Source organism: Lentinus tigrinus (assembly GCF_003813185.1).
Source record: "Lentinus tigrinus ALCF2SS1-7 unplaced genomic scaffold L226scaffold_9, whole genome shotgun sequence".
NCBI classification, from domain to species: Eukaryota; Fungi; Basidiomycota; class Agaricomycetes; order Polyporales; family Polyporaceae; genus Lentinus; species Lentinus tigrinus.
Genome location: NW_027137918.1, coordinates 160575 through 179833, shown reverse-complemented (window position 1 = coordinate 179833; position 19259 = coordinate 160575). Strand labels below are relative to the sequence as shown.

The 19259-nt window shown below is 54.0% G+C and overlaps 4 protein-coding genes across 4 annotated transcripts; all 4 read left to right on the top strand.

Moving 5' to 3' along the window:
• Nucleotides 1-184: 184 nt before the first annotated feature.
• L226DRAFT_570027 (uncharacterized protein) lies at nt 185-1905 on the top strand (the record flags this gene model as incomplete). Its single annotated transcript, XM_067684389.1, has 4 exons — nt 185-254; nt 336-341; nt 396-1292; nt 1352-1905. 4 exons carry the CDS (start codon nt 185-187, stop codon nt 1903-1905), a joined length of 1527 nt encoding a protein of 508 aa, XP_067536350.1.
• A 5110-nt stretch (nt 1906-7015) lies between these two features.
• L226DRAFT_559699 (uncharacterized protein) lies at nt 7016-9320 on the top strand (the record flags this gene model as incomplete). The annotated part of the gene is made up of 20 exons (XM_067683312.1): nt 7016-7095; nt 7153-7237; nt 7290-7303; nt 7359-7460; nt 7520-7529; nt 7584-7601; nt 7656-7681; nt 7735-7760; nt 7814-7845; nt 7906-7930; nt 7994-8005; nt 8059-8074; nt 8132-8174; nt 8238-8338; nt 8396-8455; nt 8507-8534; nt 8588-8645; nt 8703-8727; nt 8787-8967; nt 9035-9320. 20 exons carry the CDS (start codon nt 7016-7018, stop codon nt 9167-9169), a joined length of 1077 nt encoding a protein of 358 aa, XP_067536349.1. The 3' UTR covers nt 9170-9320.
• A 1233-nt stretch (nt 9321-10553) lies between these two features.
• L226DRAFT_461029 (MFS general substrate transporter) lies at nt 10554-15804 on the top strand (the record flags this gene model as incomplete). The annotated part of the gene is made up of 16 exons (XM_067675628.1): nt 10554-10749; nt 10801-10868; nt 10923-10927; nt 11085-11133; nt 11189-11208; nt 11264-11287; nt 11346-11420; nt 11484-11637; nt 11699-11747; nt 11809-11910; nt 11941-12060; nt 12118-12142; nt 12260-12318; nt 12374-12566; nt 12630-12763; nt 15617-15804. The coding sequence occupies 16 exons, from the start codon at nt 10554-10556 to the stop codon at nt 15802-15804; spliced, it is 1461 nt and encodes a 486-aa protein (XP_067536348.1).
• Nucleotides 15805-16308: 504 nt separating this feature from the next.
• L226DRAFT_506377 (MFS general substrate transporter) lies at nt 16309-18938 on the top strand (the record flags this gene model as incomplete). Its single annotated transcript, XM_067678076.1, has 16 exons — nt 16309-16504; nt 16566-16659; nt 16866-16914; nt 16964-16983; nt 17042-17065; nt 17122-17196; nt 17269-17422; nt 17481-17529; nt 17611-17682; nt 17783-17902; nt 18015-18039; nt 18107-18121; nt 18190-18241; nt 18295-18494; nt 18564-18697; nt 18751-18938. 16 exons carry the CDS (start codon nt 16309-16311, stop codon nt 18936-18938), a joined length of 1467 nt encoding a protein of 488 aa, XP_067536347.1.
• Between the last annotated feature and the right edge of the window lie 321 nt (nt 18939-19259).

Sequence of the window (19259 nt, the reverse complement as noted above, 5' to 3'; positions counted from 1 at the left end):
GGCTATGCATCGTCGGAGCTGGTTGTTGGATTGTTCGGCGCCGCATCATGTGCGCTCAGCGCTGCTCGCATTCCGCTGGTAGCGGGAACACCCACACATCTTTTGTTTCGGTGTTTGAGAACCCTTGGTCTGGGGTAGAGTCCATCCATTCCGCAGTTCGAAGCGCGCTCGTGATGTACCATCCATGTCGACCTTTTCTTTCGCCTTCGAGTACCTGACAGACGAGGTTGCCCTCCTCCTTCTCCCTTCCGCTTGTGGGCGCTCTCCGTCTTCCACTCGTTGACGGGATAGTATGTCTCGTTGCTCAACTTTTACAATCGCTAATTCACGGACAGTCAGTGGTGAGTCGCATTTCGTTAACACGTCAGCAACTCAGCTCACATACTTCCCTTTAGGTTTACATGATAACTTCTGTGGCCCCCGTTCTTCCCTCCTATGGATCCTGTGTCTGCTCCTAATTCCATACGCGGCTCGCGCCCAGAATGACACGTTCCAAATTGTCTCGAGCACTATCCAGCCCGTACAGTGCGCATCATACTGGTTCTTCTGGACCGGAGGCGTGCCACCGTTCGAGCTGCAGGTAGGCCCTATAGACAACACGCAACATATCGATAGCAAGTTCGGTATAGATGGCCAGAATACACTTTGGGATCCGGTGGATTTGCTTGGCGGCACTCATCTGGTGTTGCTGCTAACGGACAGCACTGGACGCCAGACGATAGACTCGTCGTGGGCCGTCGTACAGCCAAGCGACGACGACTCGTGCTTGCCCGAGGATGCGCAGGGTAGAGGAGCGGCGGGGTCATCTACGGCGCAGTCAACGTCGGTCAGTTCCTCCACCACTTCCGAGTCTGCTTCGAGTCGCACGTCCCCTCCTACCACGTCATCGCCCACTATGACCCCCAGCTCGACGCGTAGAGCCACTACGTCCACGACATCGACTCAGCACACTACCTTCACGTCTTCAAAACAGTCGTCATCTACGCAACTGTCACCGACGGGTGCTGTGGCGAACTCAACCCCCCTACCATCCTCTACAATATTTCCGACCTCATCTCCACCGTCTTCATCCAGTAATGGACAGTCGACGAGCTCGACCTCCACTACATCCACCCTGCCGTCGTCGAGCGCCGTGGGGGATTCTGCCCATGGGCAGAAGTCTATGGGATCGGGAGCTATTGCGGGCATAGCTGTTGGCGCTGCCGTAGCGCTTCTTGTCGCTCTTGCATCGCTCTTATTGTGCTACAAACGCCGCCACCAAGCAAGAAGTCCGTCGACTGAACCGCCCGAGGGTGAGCACTTTCGCAGCGCGACCTGAGACGTGGTCTGACGACAGCTCTCCCTTTCCCAGACTTGTCGGACGTTGACCCCTTCTCGGCGCTCCCTGCAGCGCCGTCACCTTCGGCGAAGAGGGCCGTGTCGCCGTTCATGTACGACCGGTCCAGTTCTGCGATGTCACCATTCCGCGCCGCATCTCCGTCTATCAGTACACCCACCCCGTCCGTCCTCGTCCTGCGAGACCATGCGGGATCGTCCACGTACCCGCAGGACGGCAGCAGGCACCCGACTCACCCGTCGGAGTTCTCTCCTTATACTGCGTACTCAACGCAGTACGACGACGACGCGAGGCTTCCGCGCCCGCTCATCGCAAAATCGAGCATGGCGGAGCTGTCTAGGAGGTCGGACTCTGCGACAGCGCTCCTTGCTGACCGTACTCCACGCTCTGCCGAATTTTCGGGAGGGCTCGACCCGGCGAGCCAAGATCCCGAGAGTGATGACCTGGACAGGAGGTTGACTGCGACGGACGGCGGAGTCCGTCTGGCTGGAGGGCCTCCTGGAGAGGCTCCTGACTCGACGCCACACCGAAGAGGGGAGATGTTTCCGCCTCCGTACCACCGGTATTGACTTATTGGCTATTCTAATGTTCGTATCTCTCTCTGTAATATCTATCCTGATGGACCCAGACGGCACATGGGAGGTGTAGACATGCGATGCGACATACGAAGGCGTCGGGCGCGCAGGACGGAGTCACAAGGCTGTACGTGCTTGAATTCCATCTCATCCTCGACTTGTTTCCATCCGCGCCCGTATGCGCTCGCATCGCATATCATTCTGGTTGAGATACCACCTGGATTGGTCGCGCGTGGGCCCTATCGAAGGGCTCGTGAGCTCGGCGCCGCTCGACTACCCATCAGCGCTTGGTTGCACCGACTTCCCATCCACAAGCTAACCTGAGGCTGCATGTGCACTATGGTTTCGCCGCCCATACTCTACTATCACACACTCACGATGGCCTAGGTATATCCCTAAGCAACTCCGAAGTTCCGATGCATATAGGACAGAGGAGACGATGTTCCCCTCCAAGCAGATCGCCGTCTATCACGAAAGCCGTTTGTACGTCACCTCCATGCCACCTCCTACCTCTCACTAACACAGAAGGTTTAACCGTCAGACATGCTCATGACCTCTCACGCTATAACGAGAAATCTCCTCTTCCCGATCATATTCACGACGTTTGCCTTCGGGACCGCTCGTGGACAAAGTTCCATCATCTATGTCCTCCAGAACAACGCATCCCCAGTACAGTGTAGGTCGTATACGATTTCATGGGCGGGCGGAGAAGGACCATACTTCCTGAATATCAGCTTCACCTCCGATCCCTCACACGTCTATTCCGCCAACAACATATTGGGACAGAACGTCTCATGGTCATCGGTAGACTTCCCTGCGGATACCACCCTATTTCTCGAGCTGAGGGACAAGAATGGGGTGAGAACGGAGGTGGGGAACTGGGAGACTGTCCAGCCGAGCGATGATGATTCATGCTTGACGAATCGCGGGGAAAACCCGATGACTTCTGCTGGTTCAACCTCCACGACAACTTCATCGCGCACTTCGGTCACTTCCTCGGTGACACACACCTCGACCACGAATACGATAGTCACTGTGTATACAGCGACAGAACCAAGTAGTACGACTACTACTTCAGATGCATCACCCGGCGTGACCACCCTTGATTCTGTCCCAACCCATGGCACGTCGTCTATCTCTGGGTCCATCATGTTGCCCGCATCTGTCTCGCTCTCGCATGAGTCCTTGGGCGGCAACGGTTCAACAGGCAACCCATTCACCTCCTCAACCTCCTCTACTCAGCTCCTGCACCCTTCGGCCTCCTCAACGTCTGAGTCGAGAGTTCATAGGCTCGAGTCTCGAGTCATCGCGGGGATAGTCGTCGGAGCTGCAGTACTGCTTGCTCTGCTATTCGCACTCGCGTTATGCTACGCCAGCCGTCGGAAAAGGTCTAGTATGATTTCCGACGTGCGTCCAGGTGAGATCGCACGTAGCCCTATTTTGCGAAACTGCTCTTCTGACGTCGACTCAGAAATTGATCCCTCTCCCATCGTACCAACGGAGCCAGTCCCATGGACTAAAGCCGCAGAGACTGCGGGAGATCAATTCGTTTCTGCCGACTCATTCTCGCATTCTGCACCTCGATCGCTGGGTAACATGGGGTCTATCGACTCGTTGCTACAGGATGGAAGACTTCCGTCAGGCCCTCATCGTCGTACTCGCTCATTGAGCGCTCTCTCTTCCTGGCATGCTCTCGTCGTCCCCGGAGACCTTCTTGCGACAACTCCTCGCACAGTCGACCACATAAAACCATCTCCGCGGACGACGAAGACCAAATCCAGCGGGGGAGTACAATATACACACTCACAATCGAGCGCGCCGTCTTCTGCGGTCCGATCGTCCATGCCAGCGTTCGCAGCGGGCTGCGAAGATGCCACTCCGGAAATTGGGATTGATGATATCTTACTGGCGTCCGCTCAGCGCGTTTCTACCGATGGCGGGGTTCGTCTGGCGGGAGGGCCTCCGGATGACGCATCCAACAACCACGGGGAGATCTTACCGCCCCCATATCGACGATACAGCTAGTGATGGGTCTGCGGGGCTCCGTTGAAGCGACGATCGTCGATGTCGCTGCTCTTGCACATCGGTGCTAGCATAGATAGGTTTCTGTCGGCGTAGTATGCCCTGACATTTTTTACAAATGGATAAAAGGAAAAGAGACAGATGTGCGAGTTATGTGCTCTGTCTCTATCAGTGTCTCCTATTAGGAGAGGACCCGTAGTAGCCTCCGTAGGCATGTTATGTAAATGGTACAAATTCCCATGTGCACATCGCATAGGTCCGTAATAGTAGGCGTGTTAAAACGATAATTATTCAAACCTTCGCGGATGCGAAGCTTGGCCATTTTTGCAGAAGGGCGTGTTCGGAGCGCAATAGAGGTAATATTGGCGCGCCCGACTGACTGCGAGCCTAAGATTAGGGCGTGATACTCGACTGCGGGATCAAAGATGCGCACCAGTTCCTGTTTGGTTGAATTCATTCTCCAGGCATGGAGCCAGAGATCTTTTGGATCTCTGGTGTGTGGAATATCTCTGAGATGGATGACTGCGGCAAGGACACGGCTCACGGGTGTATACTGGAGAGTGCGCGTTGAGTCCCTGACAGTCTTGCGCGAGAATAGTTGCTACCGACCTGAGGTGTAGCCCCGCGACATCGCAATAGAGGTCTCGAGCTCATCGTAGACTGTAACAGAAACGTGCGGAACACGTCGAAGCCCATTTGAAGTGGCAGGAAGGTTTGTGACGCAGTTGAGGAGTGATCTCGCTATAGAAGTCGTGAGGAGAAGGTGTCTGGGAGGAACGGGGCTCGACAGTGTGTAGCTTCCAGGGAAACCTGGACTTTTATTCCACAGCGTGACCTTGACGGAGTACTCACCGATCATTCCAAGACGCACCCAAGTGATGAGAATCAAAACGAGGAGCCAAGAGCATACCCGACCACCATCGATCATTTTCCGGTACGGAAAGTTAGCGATCATATGTTCCTGAGCGGTGAAACAAGGTGGCGTACATACCTGGCTGCCCGATACTGGAATGAGAGGGTACGCGGATTGTTCAGAAACGGGAAGGCTCAAACGTTTCCCGAGTCTCTCCGGGACCCTTGACGTTGTGGCGAGTGGATTAAGGACCGGAGGGGAGCGCTCTTGCAATCAGTGTTCAGATGACGGTTTGCGACTGTATGTAAGGAGGCCGAGATGAGTAAGTAGACCGCACGACGGCATCGAGAAGGACCACTCTGTATGAAGACGCACCTCCGGGAGACCAGTCATGGTGAACAGGTACGATGCTCTCACTTTCATTCCCACTATCCGCTTCGTCCTGTACCTTGTTCTTGCTGAGAAGAGCGCTACGGTGAGATTGTCGATCGGAGTTGTGTTCGAGCTGGCTGGATCCGATACGTGCGCAACTCCAATCATGGCAATGCTCGCGGTTTGGTCAGCACGATGGAAAACTTCTCGGGTGAGTCGCGGTAACTTGCATGCCCCGGCAGACCTGAGGAAACGCTCGATGTAAAACGTCTGGAGATGAAGGGCGTCCCGCTGAGTACCACTGAGGCGAGGCGGGAGTGAGTCGATGACGCAGCACGGGCATTTCGGAGGGTAGATCCCGTAGCTGCGCAAGAACCGGCGTGCGGAAAGGCGGGGTAGTTGAATTTGAGACTCCCTTGTATCTTCGGACGTGCAAAGCGTCTCTGAGGACATGCGTTCACCGAAGATACTCCGGCTGCGCAAAGAGAGGACCTATTACGAGAGTGGGTCTCCTGTACCAGTACAGGATGATGTGTGAATGGTCCAGACTTGTGCTGGCGGTTGCAGACTGCCCACCTCCGGACAACTGCCGGATGATTCGTGAAGTTATTCCATAAGACTTCCCCTTCCATGCTGGCGTTAAGCCTGAGTAAAGTGTGCATCCGCGCGCTGGCGGCTATGTCACTGTGGTATCGTTGTCAGTCATCATGCGCCTGGAAATGTGTGCATACCTATATGATAATGGTCTCTTTTTACTTTGAACTTCGTTATGTGGATCGCTGCGAGGAGATCCTAGCAAAGACAGTGATTGCGCGAGACGTTCAAACAACCTAAATCTCGTCGTACCCGGTAAGCAACGCAGACGCTGTAAGTTTATCGGATGGAATCATACCTCGATAGAATATCGCCATTATCAAGCTATAGTTGGACAAAGTCTCGACCACCAAAGACTCTTGATAGCCGTGTCCTCAGCCTCAGCCTTCGGTGTGCTAGTGACACGCGGTGCAGTTATTGATCATACCGAATTCCACCCGCACCTGTGCCCAAGTCTGTGCACCAGATTCACCTGATGGGAGGGCATTCAGCATTTTTTTTTTCATCTGACAGGCACTGTCCGCAGTTACGGAGAAAGACAACTGTGCTCGGTGGACTTTGCGACGGTGACCTCTCGGAGGGCCGCGGTCTGAGAATTCCGTGACCGTAGAGTCAAACTTGGCGCCCCGGGATGTTCCGTGACAAGCCCACGTTGCCGCAGAATCTCTCTAACAACCACTTCTGGCGTCAGCATGCTGTTTCTTCACTTCATCCCAGACTTCATGGTACTCTAAATGTGCGTTAGCGTTCCGAACTGAAGAATACTCAAGGGGGATGGATGAAGTAGTATTGGATTTTCGCTGACTTGCCGAGTTTGCTCCCATGGCGACAATAACCAGTGCGGCACTTGCCATGGCTAGCATGGAAGAACGATGAGCGCCGAGTTGAATGCTCCCCCCCCCCGACTTCCTCCGTCCAGGCTTATCCTCAGGCATCTCTCCGACTCGTTCAATGCCGAGTGTCATGGTACGGTCAAGGTCACGGGAAGGAAGCTATGCTCTGAGCCTATTGGAGACCATGCCAGACTCTTGCGGACCGGGTAAGTGGTCCTCACGCTGATCCGGAACTCTGCAGCCTTGAGAGCAGTGCCTCTATCTTCGGTCAGGCTCTCGTCCGAGTGAGTGTTCCACAGCTTAGTGGACGACCGTTTCACGCATGCGGAGTACGATCCCTCCGTCAGTGAGGTCCGTCAACTATATGAGATCCTCCGGAGTTCACGTATGTTTCTATCTGCCTCTCAACTTTCTACCTGCCTGACGCGCCATGTTTACCCCGGATGTCGATTCGACGAGTATCGATAAGACGCTCGGAGTAATCTATCTGGCCGTCGCCATTTCCTCTGTGTGAGTCCTGCATGCGATAAGATACTATTGCTCACGCTGACGACAAATGTCGCACAGGATTTACGGTACTACTTGTGCGCAAGCGTTTCTCTACTACCGCTCATGGAGAGCTAAGGACGACTGCTTGGCACTTCGATACGGGGTATGTCGTATACTACAATCTCCGTCCGCTCAGCTCACATTTCCGTGTGTAGATCACTGTCTCTATGTGCGTTGCTGCATTTCTGGCCGGTATTGACTTTGACGATTTGGTTCCGCTCAAGGCTTGTCGACACGGCCCATCAAGTGTTCGTTCTACATCTGGGATATTACTTCCTGATCAGTCACTTCGGCGATCGTACTGCGCCTCTGACGTCACTACCATGGTTAGTTCTTCAATGTTCAACAGCCATAGAAAGACGACTGACAGAATTTCCATTATAAGGAGTGCGCCAGTATGTCCTTACCACTTAGTCATGCTTAGACCGACTTACTGACTTCATCTACAGGCGCAGGTTTTGTGTCTCGTGAGTACGATAGCTACCAGGGAAGATGTTACGGTCTATCTCACCTCTGCTCAGTCTGTCTCGGCACTTTTTCTCAACAGGTGAGATCATCGTTTGCGACGGCATTGTGACCGTTGATGACCTCTACTTCTAGCTTCCTAACTGCTCGCATATGGAAATGTAAGCCACATCAGCGTTTATAGACGACAGCTGACAAGACTATGGTAAACCAGTAACCCGTAGCATGCCGATTACGGCCCTTCTAGTGAGTATTTCCCCCATCTCCTTCCTTTGATACATCTCTAACGATATTGCGCACTGGCAGGGTCTCCTCACTATTGTTACCGCCGGTGCGTTTGCTTGGGTCCAATGCTGCATTTTTACTGAGGCAGCTCTCGGAACCGAAACAACAGCGACAAATATCGGTGAGTCACCACGATCGCGTCCTAGACCTTTGTCTCATCTCCTAATCCTGCAGCTTTTGCGCTTCGAGGGTGAGTTGCCTCCAGTGATCAACTGCACTCGATTGACAGGTATCGCACACCCTCCAGATATCAATATGACAGCCTTATCGAAGGGTTGGTCATCTTGAAGGTACACTCTAATTACATCCTCAACCGAGGATTTATCCCGCTGATATTCTCTCTGCAACTCTAGCCACACGGTATTGCCGGAATCGCGATATCAATCGGCACCGAGTTATCCCTGGGACTATCGCTCTCTTACCAGCTGTACAGACACCGGACTGGTACCGCCATGTGAGTGTTCCCTCACCCTTCCTGCGCTTTCCATACTGAAACATCGGTATTTGACAGGACAGACGATCTCATTACGAAGGTCATCCTGGTCACCGTACCCACCGGGATGCTGATGACGTGCGTCACTTCTCTCGTCTTCGGGATAGCGTCTCATTTCGGCTGTTCCAGGCCTCTTAACATTGCAGATCTCATTGCCGTGCGTGTCTCATACCATATGGTTGCAGACAGAGCTCATGTCATGGCTTCTAGTACATCACCGTGAAGGACAACCTCTACGTCCTGCTTTTCAACTTCATCCTCGCCAAACGTGAGTGCTTTCTGCCATACGCTCGCGCTACCCCACCGCTCACCTTCCATGCAACAGTATACACGAGCGCGTTCCTCACAACGTAAGTTCACTAGCGTTCCGGCTCAGACACGGGATCGTCTCGCTCACGCTTCCATGCAGATTGAATCTCCGGGATTATCTTCGCCATATAGCCATGGAGACGCACAACCTTGAGTCCTTCATGCAGTCCTACCCTCTCACCGCGTTCTTCTCCCGCAATCCTCGACCGACCGGCCATGTCAATCCTGCCTCAAGCTGTCCCCCGGACAATCGCCACTGCGGTATTGGCCACTGTGAGCAGGTATGCCGCTCTGCTTTTCCGTAGATTTTCTATGTGCTTACGTCGAGAGGTCTCGTAATTCTTCAAGTCCTGCGAAGACCTTCGACTGGCAGAAGATGAAGTAATCCACTTGAGGCCGCTCTCGCAAGACCTAGGTCTCGCATCTCACGAGTCCGAGTCACTGCACCCACCTCCCACGTCCGCCACGCACCTTTGCCCGTAGGCACTCTTGCCATTCTCGTCGTTCTGTTTCGTATGTAGAGTACAGACGGACCTCTTCTGGACCATGTTGCCGATGGACAACGTCACTCTCGCAATGTGTGTATGTATTGACATCGTAGCCCAGCGCTTTCTGCCGTGTTCCGGGTACCACCCTAGGTATTTTTCGCTGCACTGACTTGTACGTTAGAAGTGAAGTGGTTGAGCGTAGTCCACAATACACAGCTTTCACTTCGCAATCCACTTTTCCCGTGAGTCCATTCCTCTGACATCTCTCGGCGGACGAATCGCCAGGCGTCCCCATTACCGAGCGTTCTTACGATGAATTAGATGTCGTCTGTGGCCAATACTTGAGCGGAAGGTACTCAGTCATCGAGGAAGGACTACTTCAACTTCAACTTGAAGTTAACCGTAGGCTTTGACGGTGCATCGGTCCGCTCCGGACCGTGGGCGGCGTCTCCGCCTCGCTGGTTTTTGCATGTTATTTCTTCCCCACTACCTCCTCATCCGAATGCTCCCCCTTTTTCCTCTCTGTACTTTTGCTGGACGGCAGAACTGGGTGGTTGCTGAGCTATGAGCTCTGAGCGGTCAGAATACTTCAAGTGCAAGCTTCAAGTTCAACTATCGTCGACGCTTCTTCGTCCACGTCACATGCAGGCCGCCATTCGGAAAATCAGTGTGTAGGAGACGTGAAGTTGGATACAACATGGATTCAGCGGGTACCGCATGGGATCTGGAGGAGACGGACGCTCATGCTTTTGTCATGTGTTGGGAAACGGTGAGTGTCTCGCTTCGAGTCTGGGACTCGACGGCATACGCCTATTGCGTACAGCTGTTTGCTCGAGCCCTACCACCGAGGCGAGTAGACAGAACATTTGGATTGCCGCAATATAGCACTCTTCATGGGCACTGAACTCCGAGACATACCGTCTTCTTTTTGTGCGGTTACGGGGATGTATCGGGCGAGAATGGGTGCGCTGGAGTTACCAATTGAACACGACTCCGGGTTGCCATATGATTATCTGAGGTTAATATGGTGAGTACACTTCTTTCAATCATTCAGCTTGCTAATCTTCCCCGCTGTAGCTTCGTGCTGCATGCTCAAATGAGCGCGTGCGAAAAATAGCGACGCTCTACTCCCGAACCCGTCAAACTCAAAGTCGGGGATGGCCCAGAATGTCTTCCGCTCTGCCGGCGGAGGATGCATGCTGCGAGGAAGCACGGCGGTAGAGTCACCTGAACGCCCCAGGCCGCTCGTCTAGGTTACTCATATGAACTCAATCTCTACTCGTACATCCCCTCGTCGATTCTTTCTATCCTGCCATCACCTCTTCCAGACAGCTCCCGGCGTACCCTTCTGTCTTCTCAAGAAAACGCTCTTGGCAAGCATGGAAAGCAAAGAAAGCGTGAATGGGGACCTACGAGAACCAGAGAGTCGCAACTCCGATGGGCACGACTCGACGACGCGACCTCCCGCGCTGACGCGGCGAGAACAGAAGCAGCTCTGGCGCAAGGTGGACCTTCGCCTCATGCCTACCGTGGCGGTCATGTACCTTTTCTCGTTCATGGACAGGGCGAATATTGGTGAGCTATCCTTCTCGGTTACAGGATGGAACGTTTTGACGTAGCACTCAGGAAATGCGAGGCTACAAGGCCTTGTGACCCAGCTTGACTTGACGGGGAACAGGTACAACATCGCGCTGGTACGTGCAACGCGTTTTCTTGATGACATCCATAGCTGACCGGATAGCCGTCAGACCTTGTACTTCGTAGTGAGTACGCTATGTGTATCACTGCGGCATCTAGATTGATCATACCCCATATCTTAGTCATTCTACGTCTTTGCGATACCGTCCAAGTTCGTCCCTGTCTGTTGGTTCAGAGTCGCTTCCGTCTGACTTTATGATGACCCTTTGCAGCATCGTCATCAAGAAATTCAGGCCTTCAAGATGGCTCTCCGGAATCACGGTATTTACTACTCCCTCATGTCACCTGCGAAGATGCCGACGCTGTGTTCCCTAAGATGCTATGGGGTCTCATCACGTATGTCGCGTACCGAGCTCATCCCCAGCACCCACTAACTCACACAGGATTTCAGCACGCTCATGGGCCTAGTGAAGAAGTAAAGAGTTTGACTTCGATACTCCGAGATTTGGACTGATCAACCCGGTATCTCTTAGCTATCCGCAGCTCGTCGCCGTACGCGTGTGTCTGGGTTTGGCGGAGAGTGGTCTGGGTTGTGGAGTCTTCTATCTGTGAGTTCTGCATGCATCTTCTAATGCTTCCGACATGAATCTGACCAATGCGAATGCGTCCAGCTTCACGCTGTGGTATCCGCGGAATATGATCCAGACACGTCTCGGGATCTTCTGGGGCGGCGCGACGCTCGCAGGCGCGTTCTCAGGCCTGCTGGCATATGGTATCTCGTTCATGTCCGGCACCGTAGGGCTGTTGGGTTGGTCATGGATATTCGTGCGTATTATGAGCGTCTGCGTCCCTCTTTGTGGGAAGCGTTTAATGAGTTTCTCTGCAGATCATCGAGGGCTTGTGCACTGTCGTCGTTGGCTTCGTTTCGCTGTTCAGTAAGTCCCAGGCCCTCGACTTTAACTGTACGCCCAAGTACTGATGTCATTTCATTGACAGTTCTGGTGGATCTCCCGGAGACGGCGACGTTCCTCACCCCGAATGAACGTGCATATCTGATTAATCTCAAGGGTACGTCCTCGTCGTTGACGCCTGTTGCCGGTAATTAGACCTGACTGGCTCACGCCACAGAACACGACCTCACCCCGGTCGGAGAAGAAGAACAGTTCGAGCTTCGGCAGCTTAAGGATGCGCTTATAGACTGGCAAGTCTGGTTTCAAGGTTTCCTCAACCTGTTCGTCGCCCTGGCCGGTAAGTTGTTTCGTATTGTTGCGGGAACTACAATGACGTAATTGCGTCCACTACTAGTCTATGGTATCACGCTGTTCTTGCCGTACGTACTGCATCACATTCCCGTGAATGCTGTTAGCTGAGTGATACCACAAGGTCCATCATCAATGGGTATGGGGACACTGCTCGATCAGACTTAGGATCTTGACACGACTTACAGCTTCGGGTTCAACACGACTATATCTCAACTTCTCACAGTTCCCCCATACGTCGTGGGCAGTACGTCGCCCTTCCGCTTACGTCAGTTCTGTACTCTGATATCATCCTTCACTAGCCGTTACCGTAATCAGCTGGGGAATATGGTCCGATCGCATTCAGATACGCTCCCCGTTCGTGTTTGCGGGGCTCTCCCTCTGCCTCATCGGCTTCGCGATCAACATCTCAGACGCCTCTATCGGGGTCAAGTACTTCGGAACCTTCCTCATCGTTGCGGGTGGATACTCCAGCATCCCGGCACTCCTCGCATGGTATGCCCTCAAGGTTGTTGATACTTGACGATGCTGATACATGCTTCGTGTCGGATCCCACAGGATCTCGAGCAATGTCGTCGGACACTACAAGAGAGGTGTCAGCATCTCGATCCAGGTCATCATGTCCAACATCGGAGGCGTGATTGTCAGCAACATCTACCGGACCCAAGATACTCCCCGTTACATCCTCGGACGTACGTCATCGTCCCCATACTTCTATTTCATACCCTCGACGATAGCCTGAGACCCCCCATCTCGTCAGATGCCCTCGAACTGGGCTTCGTTGCGCTCGGAATCATCTTGGTGCCTATAACGGCTCTAGTATACAGACATTTCAATCAAGTGCGAGACCAAAGGCAGCGCGAGGCAGGCGAGAAGGCGGTGGCGTACAGCGCGGCGGAGCTAAGAAGACTGGGGGACCACGCTCCTGACTTCAGGTATACGTTGTGAGCGCTGTAGAACGTGATGGGATGGGTGTCTGTGTGTATACGCTGCGAAATATTAACCGGACTTGGGATATAGCGAGCTTCTCAGAGTGAGAGAGGAAGTTCGCGCGGGGCGGAAGACGACACAAGCGAGGTCAGCTGCGCGGTACGCCCACAATGGAGATCCTTAGGGCGGCACTTCGAGCCGCCTCAAGTATTGGTGTTGAGTTGAATGCTCACCCTCAGGCTTCCCTGCGGCCTTTCCCTAGCTCCACCATGTCTGTGCACGACTCGCAAGCATCAGTCTCGGATGAGAAGCTCAGGGTTAACATTAAGAAGATCCCAAGTTCTCCGGTGAATTCGGAAGGGGTTGCTACGTACGGCAGCGAAGACGAAGCCTGCCCCCCTACGGTATTGAGTCCTGCGGAGTAGAGGGCATTGTGGCGGAAGATCGACTTGCGATTCATGCCTATCGTGACCCTTATGTATCTGTGCTCCTTCTTGGACAGGAGTAACATAGGCAAGTTATTCTGCGTCACGTCAGAGTCGCACGTCTTCTCACGAGTATCCTGTAGGCAACGCAAAGCTTCAAGGATTGGAGAGCCAGCTCAATCTGACTGGGAACAGGTACAACATCGCTCTTGTGAGTTGATCGTTTTCATGGGATGGCCCGTTTTTCTCACCTTCCCATTCGTAGACTCTGTACTTCGTCGTACGTGCTTTTCCTCGATGGTCATGAGGCATGAGGTTGTCAACTGACGTCGGTGCGATGAAGTCCTTCAATGTGTTTTCGATCCCTGCAAAGTGAGTCGTCATTGTCTATATTATCACGTCTTCTTTCTTGACATCAGTGGCCCGGTAGCTTGGTCATCAAGGAACTTCGACCTTCGCGGTGGCTGTCCAGTATCGTGGTGAGTCCGTCCCATGCACTATAGTTACCTACAGCTCGTTAATGCACGACTCGTATAGGTCGTATGGGGTATCATCACGTCAGTATGTTTCCCGACGCCACTACCTTCACTAACATCACGGTTCCTGTCAGGACGCTCATGGGGCTCGTCAAGACGTACGTCCCCATCCGAAATGCTGCTTTCACCCCGAGCGTTGGTTTATACCCCCTACAGGTACCCACAGCTCGTCGGCGTTCGGATATGCCTGGGAACCTTTGAGGCAGGATTAGGGTGCGGAGTGTATTACATGTCAGTCTCGCTCGACGCTCCGTTAGATTCTGCCACGTGCTGATCAGTCGTCTTCGAATGCAGACTCAGCCTCTGGTATCCTCGCTATATGTTGCAGACTCGTATCGCCATCTTCTGGGCCGGTGCTACCTTTGCGGGAGCGTTCTCGGGCCTTCTCGCATACGGCATCTCGTTTATGTCTGGGACGGGTGGTTTGCTTGGATGGTCTTGGATCTTCGTTCGTACCTGACGCGCTCAATGGGGTGCAGGATCTGTATGACAAGTCCTTTATCTAGATCATTGAGGGATTGTTCACAGTTGCGATCGGCGTCATCGCCTACTTCGGTCAGAACTGCACTTTGGTCCTAATTCGATGTTTGTCGCTGACTTCACTTGTAGTACTTCCCGACCTTCCTGGTACCGCCCAGTTTCTCACTCCAGAAGAGCGTGCCTACGTCATCCACAGAAAGAGTGCGTTCCTTACTCATGCTGTAGCGATGCCCGCTGATCTCGACCTGTCTAGAGTACGACAACTCCTCCGTCGGAGAGGAGGAGCACTTCGAATGGCGGCACGTCAAGGAGGCGCTCCTCGACTGGCAGGTCTGGTTGTTGAGCTGTATTCATGCGACGATCTCGACTGCAGGTCAGTTCTATTCCATTTCCATCTCAGTCTCAGTATATAGACTTACTGACGATATCCTTCTGTCATAGTCTACGGCATTGCTTTCTTCCTCCCGTACGTGTCCCACTTTCCGCGAGATACTGAGAGCTGAGACCATACGCTCGCAGAACCATCATCAATGGGTGCGTACCCGTCCTCCTGTAGATGCACACAGACGTCAACCTTGATATCAGCTTCGGGTTCAACACGGCCATATCGCAACTGCTCACCGTCCCTGTCTATCTTGTCGCAGGTACGCAGCCTCGTGCTCCGCCTCTCTCAGAGTCGCTACTAACCGGGAAACATTGCTCGTAGTCGTCATGGTGGTAGTCTTAGCCATATGGGCAGACCACCTCCGCATGCGATCCCCGTTTATCTTCTTAGGCCTTGCACTCGCCGCCATCGGGTATGGCATCAATATTTCCATTGCACCGATAGGCGTGAAGTACTTCGGCACGTTCCTCAGTGCGATTGGAGGGTACTCCGCATTTCCCGCGACCATCTCGTGGTACGTCGGATCTGTGCACGCTTGGAGACAAGTTGCTGCGGTTATTGAAGCCTTCGCTATCTCATAGGGTACCTAACAACGTCTCGGGCCACTACAAGCGCGCTGTCGCACTCGGGCACGTAGTCATCTTCGGGAACATTGGAGGCATCATTGGAGGCAACGTATTCCGTCTTCAAGACCAGCCTCGTTTCCTCCTCGGAAGTGAGTTTGCTCGCTTCTATTCTCGTTAAACGGGGGTACATTCTGATTCTCTGTAAACTACTTCGCATTCTCAGACGGGTTAGAGCTGCTCTTCATCGGAATGGGCCTCATCCTCACTCCTGCCGTGGCTCTGACGTACATGAGGATCAACAAGAAACGCGACGAGCGGATGCGAGAAGCACAGGAGAAGGGGGTCAAGTATGTGCCTGATGAGCTGAGAAGATTGGGCGACCGCGCACCCGACTTCAGGTATACGCTTTGAGCATATCACGAATAATATGCTTCGTAGGGACGATGTGGGGAAGGGTAGGCGATATATTGGTGCAGGAAGGTACGTCGTCGTTCCTTCCAGGACCGCAGTCAGCGCTTGACGGTAGCTTCCTCTTCGCAGAATTCTTCGACAATGTACAGTAGTAGCACTACGACAATCTTGAACACCAGTGTGAAGTAGTCGAGCATCTCACGATCGTCTTTCTAACGCTGCAGTCACGGGTCTCCGGCGGCCACAGATCGCTGAGAACGCTCCAGGGGTGTTCCCATAGGAAGCCGCAGAAGGGGAAAGCAGCCGCGACACAAGCTTATTCCTGTAGCACGGTGCGTCAGGTGAGGACGGACGGATATAGGGCTGCGATATATAGACTTTGCGTCCGCGAAGGGAGGCCGTCCCGTCGCGGAGCACCACCAGTTACGAATGCCAGACACGACCAGCAGAACCAAGAGTGCGAACGGTATGGCGGAAGTGGAGAAGGGCGAGGTGGAGGTGGTGATGGTGGAGGAATCGTCACGCTCACCGTGCCGACTCAGCCCTAGAGAGCTCGCATATGGAGGCGACGACAAGCTTCCCCCGCCGCCTGCGATGACCGAAGAGGAGGAGAAGCGGCTGTGGAGGAAGATAGACTGGCACATCATGCCTATCATCACGATCATGTACCTCTCGTCCTTTGTCGACAGGAGCAATATTGGTGAGTGTGTGCGTGCTACTTGCGGGTGATGGATGACTGACCTTTGTGCGACCGCTCGCAGGAAACGCGAAGCTGCAGGGACTACTCACGCAGTTGGACTTGACCGGGAACAGGTATAACATCGCGCTGGTGCGTCTCGGGGACCTGAGCGTTGCGTGTGTTCCGAGAACTGACTGGGACACAATCCCTAGACGCTTTGGTTTCTCGTATGTACCGATACCAAGCGATGTTGAACGCAGAAGGCTTATAGACTCCTCTTCGTATCTTCGCAGTCGTACAACGTGTTCGCCGTGCCAGCAAAGTAAGTTTCACTTCCCGTCAAACGACTGCACGGACCGCTCACCTTCACCCCATCCACCAGCCTAGTCCTGAAGAAGTTCCGCCCATCGCGATGGCTTCCCGGAATCACCGTGAGCGGGCCTTATCCTGATGACTCGTCCCTCGCTGATGGATCCTAAGGTGTTATGGGGTATCACGACGTAGGTTCGAGACCTGCATTTCTCGGAACAACACTCACGCGCCTCCGTCTTGCAATAGGACACTCATGGGGCTCGTGAAAAAGTGAGCGGTCTCGCTGCATCTCACATTAAACGGTGTCTCACCTGAAGCGTGTGCAGCTATCCCCAGCTCGTCGGCGTACGCACTTGTCTCGGGATTGCAGAGGCTGGGCTCTCACCTGGGGTCATGTTCTAGTGCGTCTCATATCCTTCCCTGTTCTCCTTGACAGAAAAGGACTCACTTCTGCGGACATGCTGGACGCGAAGCCTGTCGGTATGGTACCCGCGGCACATGCTGCACACGCGCATGGCGCTCTTCTGGGGCGGGGCGACGCTCGCGGGCGCATTTTCGGGCCTGCTCGCATTCGTGATCTCGTTCATGGCGGGCACCGCGGGGCTAGAGGGGTGGTCTTGGATCTTCGTGAGTCGCGACTCCTTTCCTTGCTCCGTGACTTGGCTTACGGACGTGCGGTGGATAGATCATCGAGGGGATGGCGACGGTCGTCGTTGGGATCGTGGCGTTCTTCGGTACGTCTGACTTCCAGTTCTGGATGTGAGAGGGATCGGGGAGGAAGCGTAAACTGACTTGGGGCAACTCCGCTCGTGTAGTGCTCGTCGACTTTCCGGACACAGCGAGGTTCTTGGCTCCAGAAGAGCGCGCGTTCGTGATACACCGTAAGAGTACGTCTCCTCCGAGTTTCCACTCCACGCGCGTCCCGGTCCTAGGTGCTAACCAGTCCTCCCATACCCGCTACCCGCTACTCCTGATGCGGACTGGTAGAGTACGACTGCTCATCTGTGGGAGAGGACGAGCACTTCGCGGCGCGTCATGTTTGGGAGGCACTCACCGACTGGCAGGTGTGGCTCCTCAGCATGATCAACATGTCTGTCATCATGCCTGGTGCGTACCAGGACCCTGACCCCATCGTGCTTGCATATCTGCGCCGCTAGCACGCGCATGGGTTATATTTTGAGGGTCTATGGGCTGACGCTCTTCCCCTGGCTTGGCGCAGTGTACGGCATATCCTTATTTCTCCCGTGAGTGTCATCTTCGTTTGAGTTAGCGCTACGCAAAGAACAAGGACGCTGAGACGCTGTGCTGCAGGTCTATAATCAACGGGTACGAACCTCCTACTCCACGCGCGAGCCGCTGGTATAGACGTTCGCTGACTTCTACCCAAAACGTAGGTTCGGGTTCAATGCGACTATCTCGCAGCTCCTGACTGTCCCACCCTACGTGGTCGCTAGTGCGTAGCACGCACCTTCTCCTCGCTATGCGTCGCAGGCTGACAGCTCGCAGCTGCGACGGTCGTTGCGTGGGGCGTGTGGTCTGATCGCATCCAGCGGCGCTCGCCGTTCGTGCTGTGCGGGCAGTTGCTCTGCCTGACAGGGTTCGCAATCAACATATCTCCTGCGCCGATCGGAGTCAAGTACTTTGGGACGTTCTTGGTCGTGTCGGGTGGGTATGGGGCGTATCCGGCTATGACTGCGTGGTGAGTCCGGAGCATGGTACTGAGTGCGGCGTGCCAGTGCAGGAGGGCTGACTGAGGGTCTGGTGGCAGGATTTCGAACAACGTCGCGGGCCAGTACAAGCGTGGTGTGGCCATAGCTATCCAGGTTATCTTCGGGAACTCGGGTGGGGCGATCGCGAGCAACGTGTACCGAGTCACGGACGCCCCGCGGTACCTCCTAGGCCGTGAGTTCGCATCATCTCGTCCTTTTGCGTACGTACTGAACGAATTGTGCTAGACGGGATGGAGATCATGATTGTGACAGTCGGGCTCACCTTGTTGCCGATCGCTGTGCTGAGCTACTGGAGGATCAACGCTCGGAAGGAGAGACGGCTGCGAGAGGTAGAGGAGAAAAGGGTCAAGTTTTCGCCAGAGGAGGTAAGGAAGTTGGGAGACCGTGCACCCGAATTCAGGTATATTATGTGACTGTACTCACTAGAGCTACTTACAATTGCCTTTGAATTGCAATCACTTACATGGTGTAGAACGCCTATGTCGTGGATATGTTTTCGGGGTTGAGGCCTAGGGCCGGCGCTCCGATGTATCCCGATCCGGGCGGCATGACTCAGACGCCCATTCCTTTCTCCCTCCTCGTCCATACATGTTCGTGTTTTACTGGAGCCGCACGAGCTGTCGGCGTATCGGTGGAAACTGAGGAGATGGATAAAGCGAAGGAAGTACGTACTTGTCGGAGCTCATCGGAATGCTGCGTCGCAACCTCATGTCTTTGCTCCACCAGCGACTGTT